The 8,713-nt window shown below is 45.8% G+C and overlaps 1 protein-coding gene across 1 annotated transcript in view; it reads left to right on the top strand.

Moving 5' to 3' along the window:
* Positions 1-342: 342 nt before the first annotated feature.
* The window catches only part of SF3B3 (splicing factor 3b, subunit 3, 130kDa), a gene marked incomplete at its 5' end in the record, with an annotated part of 28,559 nt that continues 20,188 nt past the window's right edge, over positions 343-8,713 (top strand). Inside the window, 9 exons of the mRNA XM_008949846.1 lie at positions 343-669; positions 1,696-1,868; positions 2,030-2,171; positions 3,175-3,287; positions 3,927-4,064; positions 5,225-5,328; positions 6,522-6,687; positions 7,270-7,365; positions 7,912-7,984. Coding sequence (XP_008948094.1) covers positions 343-669; positions 1,696-1,868; positions 2,030-2,171; positions 3,175-3,287; positions 3,927-4,064; positions 5,225-5,328; positions 6,522-6,687; positions 7,270-7,365; positions 7,912-7,984 — 1,332 coding nt within the window. The remainder of the gene's footprint in view (positions 670-1,695; positions 1,869-2,029; positions 2,172-3,174; positions 3,288-3,926; positions 4,065-5,224; positions 5,329-6,521; positions 6,688-7,269; positions 7,366-7,911; positions 7,985-8,713) is intronic.

The following is an 8,713-nucleotide window of genomic DNA, read 5'->3' as shown; positions in this document are numbered from 1 at the left end:
AATGGTTGGACATGATGATCTTAAAAGTCTGTTCCAACCAGTAGAATTCTGTTTGTTGTGCTTGAGCACCTTACTTGTAACTGCTGGAAAGATCCTGAGAAGCGTGGATTGATTTTTTCAGTGGATTTAGTGTTTTGTCCACTTTGCTGGTCTGCTAAAAGGCACTTCAATAATAGCAGGTGCCTGAGTTGCTTTGAATTCTGCAAGAAGGAAGCAATAAAACTCTTGGAGTCATCCTAAAACTCTTTGGTATTTGAAAGGAAGTTTTATGTCTTGTAGTGCCTCTGGAATCTGTGCGTTGTGCTGTGTCGTTCACTCTTCTTCACCTTTTGGGTCCTTCAGGAACAAAACAACAAGAAATCGTTGTTTCCCGGGGCAAGATCCTGGAGCTGTTGCGTCCGGATCCCAACACAGGGAAGGTCCACACCCTGCTGACAGTGGAAGTGTTCGGGGTCATCCGCTCCCTGATGGCCTTCAGGCTGACGGGGGGCACCAAGGACTACATCGTGGTGGGCAGCGACTCGGGGCGCATCGTCATCCTGGAGTACCAGCCCTCAAAGAACGTCTTTGAGAAGATTCACCAGGAAACCTTCGGCAAGAGCGGATGTCGCAGAATCGTTCCAGGCCAGTACTTGGCTGTAGACCCCAAGGGCCGTGCTGTCATGATCAGTAAGTCGGCTGATTTTCTCCTTAATGTGGTTTCCTGGTGTGTTGTGAAGATTTATTTTGGTGTGCTGGGCGTGGTTGTATTTCTGCTGGGCGTGGTTGGAGCCTTTCTTCTCGGGTGGCTCGTTAGACTAGGAGCAGCATCACAGAGAACGCACGCGGCCTGAATCTGTGATGCTGATGGAATGGTGCAGACACCAGGCCAGAAGTTTGGGAAGTGTGTCTGGGAGAGAAGGTGGCACTGCAGGTGTCTGTGTGTACTGTAGTGGGTGTTCCCTGTGGCATGAAATTAAATGAGTCCATGTTTCTTTTCTGATGTGTTGTGGAGACAGCTAGGTGAGTTTCTGATCAGGCCATGCCCAGGAAGCACACTTGGGTGGCTTTTTTATAAGGTTTATCGTGAGGTGTCTTAGCAACTTTGTGCCTGAGCTTGCTCAGTTTGCCAGCTTAGAACATAGAGTGCTTCAGGTTGGAAGGGACCTCTGAAGGCCATCCAGTCCCCTCCCTGCCCTGCTGCCCATGTGTTCGTGGGTGAGAAGGTCACAGTTGGTAGGCAGGGGTGGTTACGTGTCTCATGTTGTGGGTGCTGTGTCAGATGAGAATACAGTTTTTTAGTTAAAATGTGTCTGAGGAAAGGTCTTCTTGACAAATGGGTTTCAATGGAGGAACATCTGGTGGATTCTTCCATTTTTTTTCCCCTACCCTGGAGTCTGTCAGCTCCTATGTGGTGGAATAAGTGGATTTATCTGCCTGTAGCCACTGTAGATTGAGTGTTGTGCTGGATGGATGTAGTCTGAAGGGTCAGTCGTCTTCAAAGAGTCAGTGCTGTCTTTTAAGCTTTTGGCCTGAAACATCAGAAGCGAGACATGCAGAGTTATTTGGTGGCACTGGGATAAAAACCAGCGGTGAACTTCAGCGGGAGCAGCGCCGATGTTCTGCTGCAAAGTCTCACGTCGCTCTTGTGCTGCGGTTCGGATCAGAGCTGGTCACCAGATGATGTCACCAGGCCCTGTTGTCCTTCCCTTGCAGGCGCTATTGAAAAGCAGAAGCTGGTGTACATCCTGAACAGAGATGCTGCCGCTCGCCTCACCATTTCCTCCCCGCTGGAAGCCCACAAGGCCAATACCTTGGTCTACCACGTGGTGGGAGTCGACGTGGGATTTGAAAACCCGATGTTTGCTTGCCTGGAAATGGATTATGAGGTGAGGAGAACTTGATCTCCCTTTGCTGCCTTTTGAGCTCCTGTTCGTAATCTCTGGAGATGGGGAACGTTTGGTGCTTCTGTCTTGGTCCTCAAACTGCATCAGTGTGGCTCTTCTTTTAGTACCTTTCTTGAAAGACACCTTCATGTGTTCTGTTTTAGGAAGCAGACAATGATCCAACGGGAGAAGCAGCAGCCAACACACAACAGACGCTGACATTTTATGAACTGGATTTGGGTTTGAACCACGTTGTTAGGAAGTACAGCGAGCCCTTGGAAGAGCATGGCAACTTCCTTATAACAGGTACTGCCTGCCTGGCCACCAAGTCATTTTTCTGTGGGTCTCCTTGGTTCCCATTCCCCAGGAAAACAGAATCAATGTATTTTACATCTTGGGAGTTGTTTTGGTGGTAATCTGAGCCTTTGGTATAAATTGATCTTGAGGTCATGAGTGGTGCTTCACACATGGCAACAGGGAAGAATTCATAGATGTGGCTACAGTTTGAAAGTACTCCTCAGCTTTATTCTTTCAGATGGATTCTGGATACTGAAGCTAGGAGATTAATAACTGAAATTAGCTGGTAGCAGACACAACTCCCTGTATTTTTAGGTAACACGTAGGTGCTGTTGTCCTCTCCTGCATGGGTTACCACCAGCTAATACACATTCAGAAGGCAGATGAACGTGTGGACTGAAAGCCCACTTAGAGGGGTCAAATGCAAAACCAACCTAACACCTCCAGCATGGAAACTGCTGCAGATCCCTCTCCAAGCACAGCAGAAGCTGAGCAGGGAGAGCATCCTTGTGCGCTTGCCCTGTTGTGTCTCTTCTGTAGGCAGCTGTCAGGGTGCCAGACACTGAGCTAGCTCTGAATCATTTTTAAAAGAGTAACACTAAAAATGAAAGATCTGTCAAAAAACTGTCTGGTAGGGGTTTTTTTGACAGCAAGTAAACGTGGCCATAACTTAACAGATGAGTTGCTGATGTATTTTGGGCACGTCATAGCTTTCTGGACAAGAATAAGCCAGGAAGGATAAAAAAGAAGCAATTTTTCTGGGGCTTCATCCTCCCTTTTTCTCATTCCTGGTCCCCTGGTTCCACCTGCCTTGTTCTTAGGCCGACACAGGCAATTGTACTCTGTCTTTTGTCCCCCCCCTTCAGTAAGCAAGAGTAGATTGGTATATGTAGGATAATAACAAGCACTGGAATCTGCAGTGCTCTGAGGAAAACTGTAAGAAGTGTTCTGCAGGCAGTAACTTGGGTCTGTGGTATGGGCTTTTCCCATCACACTTGTTTTTGTGTTTTAGTTCCTGGTGGTTCTGATGGACCTAGTGGGGTGCTGATTTGTTCTGAAAACTATATTACTTATAAAAACTTCGGTGACCAGCCTGATATCAGATGCCCGATTCCCAGGAGACGGGTGAGGATTTTGGGTTTTCTACCCTTTTTAAAAAAATGTATCTTTGTCTGTGTTAAACAAACACTTGGTATTTGCCTTCTAAAGTTAAAGATGTCAGGGAGATTTAAAAGTTAAAAAAAAAAAAAAAAAGAGCTTTAAGTGTTTTGGCTTATCTCCTACCTTCCTGGCTGCATGTTACCTGTGAGGGAAGGCATAGGTGGGCGTAGCCTGAAGTGATGAGCTTGGTTCATGTCTCTTCTCTGAGATTGATGCTGGAGATACTCCAAGGACTCTGATCGGGCAGCGCGGTGTCGTCGGTGTAAGGGTGACTCGAGGTGGTGAGTCATGGCTGCCATCACATACTGCATCCTTGTATCTGTGGCTGCTTCCCCCTCCTGTGGAGGTGTTTGGAGAGCAGAGCAAAAGAGGCAGGAGGGGGGATGCTTAGGCACAGTGTCTTAGAGATGTATTTCCTCCTGGGGCAGAGATGTCCTGAGAGTAGCTGTGGGCGTTGCAGAGGGTTCATGCTTTGTGTTCTAATCTGCTTTGTGTGCAGTCAGCTCTTAAGGCACCTCTGACATGGAAATGCCTCAGTCAGTGCGATCACACCTGCACTTGCTGGATCATTCCACCAGCAGCCTCTGCTTTCTTTCTTGACAGAATGACTTGGATGACCCAGAGAGAGGTATGATCTTTGTCTGCTCTGCTACACATAAGACCAAGTCCATGTTCTTCTTCCTGGCCCAGACAGAGCAGGGAGACATCTTCAAAATTACCCTGGAGACTGATGAAGACATGGTAAGCATCCCATGAAGAACAAAAACATCCAGTGAGAAGAGTCCTTAGACAATTATTTTGACTCTAAAGTGTTAAATATTCTACATTGTGGTTTTAGTTGTGTAATAGCACGTTTTATGTGCTTTGTAATAGTTATTCCCACAGTTGTAACTGCTGGTTACTCATGTAGAGACACAGTGCAAGGTTTGCCAAAACCCTGTGGGAATTATGCTGCAGAATCACTTGGGCTTGTTTGAGACATTCTGCAGGTGGTTCTTTCTTCAGAAGATGTGTTCTGAAGTGTGGCCTATGAACCTGCTGGAGGGTACTAGAAACTTATTTAGGGAACTTGGAGAGCACCTACTATAATCAAGAAAACTATTTAATTTCTTAATTGACATGCTGCAAACAATCTTCCTGCAAATTGAGGTGGCTGCCTTGGTAAAACTGGTCCATCAGTTGAAATAACAGGCCTGAAGTGTCCCTCACTGGTCTGCTCCATCACTGGAGGTGTTTAAGACCAGACTGGATGGGCCTGTGAGCAGCCTGCTCTAGCAGGAGGTGTCCCTGCCCATGACAGAGCGGTTGGAACTAGATGATCTTTAAGGCATTTTCCAAACCATTTTGTCATTCTAAGTGGCTGCTGCTGCTTGGCCTAGTGTTCTGCAGTGGAAGGATCTCTGTGCAGTGAACAAGTTGAGTTTTTTGAGTAAATGTTGAATGTTAGTTCCACCTTCATCTACACATGTCAGATTTGGTACAAAGGGTGATTGTGTAGCACCTTTAAGATTGTTCTTGAATCTTTCACAGCGAGGTGTTGTACCATATAAAATTAGAAATTTGCTCAGGACAGTTAATTTTTCGTGTGGTGGGGAGTGGCTGGTGTTCAGTGAAGCAGATTTCTTCTTTAAGACTGCTTGCTATTTTTGCAGCTGTTTTTTTCCAAATGACTCAGTATTACCAAAGCAAATCTTAAACAGGCAGCCTGACTTTTGTGTTGAAAGTAGTCTTCTGGATTCTTTGATTTATAACCTGCTGCCCCAAGCTCCTGATGTGGTTAAGCCTGGCTCACTCTCTTACTTCCTTTCTTTGGAAAGGATAGCCAGGCAGCTTTTTCAAATTAAATCACATGTAGAGCTCTGGTGCTCTGCTAGCACAGTATTATCTCCCTCTGCTTTCAGGTAACAGAGATTCGACTGAAATACTTTGACACTGTTCCTGTTGCTGCTGCCATGTGCGTGCTGAAGACAGGGTTTCTCTTCGTGGCATCTGAGTTTGGAAACCAGTGAGTAAATAATTTTACATCATTTTTTCCCCCCCCTGAACAGGGAAACTGCAAACTGACCCTTGAACTCACTGAACACAAAGACAAAACCTCTGTTTTAACAGGTAAATTAGTGAGTTGTTCATGTGACTTGAGGAGAACGATTGGTTTGGACTGTGATGGACTGGGGGATTTTTCTTGTTGTTTGAACCCAGATGAAATATAGTGCAGAGAACAAAAGATTACAGATGGTTGTAGTATTTTTTGGAAGAAGTGAGCACTTGCAGTTCATGCAGGAGCCATCATGTGTCCAGATGAATTATGTCTTAATTAATAGTTTTCATTGAATTTCTGTGTGTTATGGTCCACTCAAGGTAGAAGGGGTTTCTCAGCAGCAACTGTGGAACTTTCCGTAATAGATGTATACTTGAGGGTTTTCTCAAGTCATGTTTGGGCTTCTGGAGTATTCTAGAGACTCACAGAAGACTTTGCACACCTTCGAAGGTGATCTACCAGTGTCTAGGTGGGGGATTCACAGGAATGGAGATTTGTACTTGTCCCTGACTCCATCTGCAGTCAGCCACCTGAGGGAGCACCAGCAGGTTTACTGGACTCAGTCTGGATTGGGTTGTATAAACCCAGCTCTTGAGAAAGCCCTATGCATTGGAGCTTTGCAGGAACCAGGAACTAAATCAGTCTGTCTTTCTGTTTTGTTTTGGTTTTTTTTTCCCTTTGAAGTTTAATTTGGTGGCTGTGGTGTTTAAGGTCATAAAATGGAAAAGGGAATGCAGTTAAAAATAGTGAGGGGAGAATATTCTGATAAAATAGATAACTGGAGTTGCCGTCTTAGCTACCGGCCTTGCTCTTGGCCTCAGCTGTCAGTTGGTGCTTTGGCTCCAACACAAGAGTATCTGAACAGCTCAAGGGTAAATCTCTGGGATATCTTGTCAGCAAGAGCTACAAATGAGGAGGTCTGAAGGGGGGGGAGGTTGTGGTGGGTGGGTTGGTTTGTTTGGTTGGTTTTTTTTTTTTTTTGCAGGCATCCAGTTCCCTCAACATTTTTGGCACCAAAAGGCAACCCCTAAGGCCAAATTTTAATTGCTGTGTAATGTAGGGAAGGATTTCTCCTCCCTGCTGCCTGGCTGAGGCTGTCTTAGAGGAGACTGCACAAGCTTTACACTGAACATGCTATTGCTCTTACTCTCTGCCTCCAGTTACCTGTACCAGATAGCTCACCTGGGTGATGATGATGAGGAGCCAGAGTTCTCTTCAGCCATGCCCCTTGAGGAAGGAGATACATTCTTTTTTCAGCCACGACCTCTCAAGAACCTGGTGCTGGTGGATGAGTTGGACAGTTTGTCTCCTATTCTGTGTTGTCAGGTATGTTGCCATCAGCAAGCACCCATTACCAGTCTTCCTGACATTCAGAAGAATTGATCACAGGTGCATGATTGTTGATCCCTCCAGGGAAGGAGACTCCACAACCTTTCTGGGCAGCCTGCTCCAGGCTCGGGCACTCTCACAGCAGAGAATTTTTTACTGCTGTGAATTTTTTTTTCCTTTTTTCACTCAGGTGGAACCTCCTGGGTTCCAGTTTGTGCCCATTGCCCCTTGTCCTGTCACTGGGCACCACTGGCAAGAGTCTGGCCCCTGCCTCTTCCCCCCCACCCTTTAGATAGTAATCAGCACTGATCAGATCCCCGTGGTGATAAATACGTATCTGGACACAGCGGTCAGCCAGCAGAACTGTGCTGCTCCTCTGACTGCCAGACCAGCTCCCTGCTTGCAGTGAGCTTGTTTAAAACCCAACATCATTTCAGGGCAGCAGATAGTACACCCTGTGGCATCCTCACTGTTTTCAGTGTCTGAAAAAAAAAAATTCTTAAAGCAATAGTGTGGTGTATATGGCTTAGTTTCATCTTCTCTTCTGTGGATACTGTTTGAGGCTCTTTCTCCATGCAGATAGCTGATCTGGCCAATGAAGACACACCCCAGCTGTATGTGGCTTGTGGTCGGGGGCCCCGGTCATCTCTGAGGGTTCTAAGGCATGGTCTTGAGGTAAGACTTCCAACACTTGAGCAGAACAGCTTGAGAGGTGAGGACAGTGGGAGGAAAAAAAAAAAACCTTGAAGGAAGGGTGCTGAAATTAAATCATTCTATTTCTGGTGTAGTCTGGAGAGCAAATTTCTCAAGGAGAGCAAGTTTCTGAAGGCTTGCCTCTTTGAAATAAAGGTTGTAGTTTCTGCTCTGACACTCTCAAAGCCTCTTTGTTCAGTTGACTCCAACCACCTGCATTTTTTTTTCTAATATTTGAGTCTATTGAGCTGGAACATTCCCAGTGTCTTCCAGCTGGTGATCTCTTTGCTGGGGGCAGGTGGGGTGACCTTGTTTTAAAGCTGATCCCCCAGAGCTCTCACATTGTAACATTGCTGAATGTCCTCTACCCTGTAGCACATCTGGCACGGAGTGAGGATCAGAACTGGGAATTACTGGCTTTCCTGCCCAGTTGTGGGAAAACTTGGAAATCTGCTGGTAGTTTGGTGATTTAATGCAGTAAGTCTAAACATCTGTTGGCTGAAGAACCTTGTTCCTGTTTACTCTTAGGTATCTGAAATGGCTGTCTCAGAGCTGCCTGGTAACCCCAATGCAGTATGGACTGTGAGGAGACATGTTGAAGGTATGTGGCATTTCCCTGAAAAACAGGTCTGTTGGTTTGTTTTTTTTTTTTGTTTTTCTGTCCATGGAGATAAGAAAGGTGCTGCATGATGGTTGTGTGCCATCCCCAAAACTTCTATTTTGAATTCACAACCCCCTGTTTGTGCTTCCAAACCATCCTCTGGTCCTTTAGAATTGTCACACTTCCCTCTGGCAAAGAAGCACCTGCTGGCAGCTGCACCCGTAGCCAATGTGCTGCATCAGCTGGATGTTTGCAGCCTTTGTTTCTCATCCTTTCCCACTTCCCACAATTTCTTACTCATCAGCAGGCCACCATCATGCTTTTTGTTGGAGCATACTCACTAGTCTTTGGATAGATGTTATCCAAACTAGTGTTTGGATAGATGTAAATGTTGACATCTACAGTAATAAGCTCTTTGTGAGAGAGCAGGGCACAAATTATGGAACAAAGGAGATAAATTGTCAAGAGTGTCTATATTTTATTACTTCTCTCTGTGTGTATCTGCAAAGAAAACAGTTGATTTGGGTAGGACACGCTCCCTATTGAAAAACCCAGCGGTGTACAGACTGCTGCTGATTCCAGGAAGGCCAGGATTGGTTATTGGCAGAATATACTGGATCGTGGGTTTGGTTTTGGTTTGGGTTTGTTTTTCTTTCCTGAGCTGAAATAATGGGTTTGCCTTCGTAAAGCACAAGAGGAAATGTTATCCCTTGTCCTGCTTCTCTTGGG

This window comes from Merops nubicus, unplaced genomic scaffold (genome assembly GCF_000691845.1).
Source record: "Merops nubicus isolate BGI_N331 unplaced genomic scaffold, ASM69184v1 scaffold7971, whole genome shotgun sequence".
NCBI classification, from domain to species: Eukaryota; Metazoa; Chordata; class Aves; order Coraciiformes; family Meropidae; genus Merops; species Merops nubicus.
Note: the sequence above shows the minus strand (reverse complement) of the source record. Positions and strands in the feature narration are given on the sequence as shown.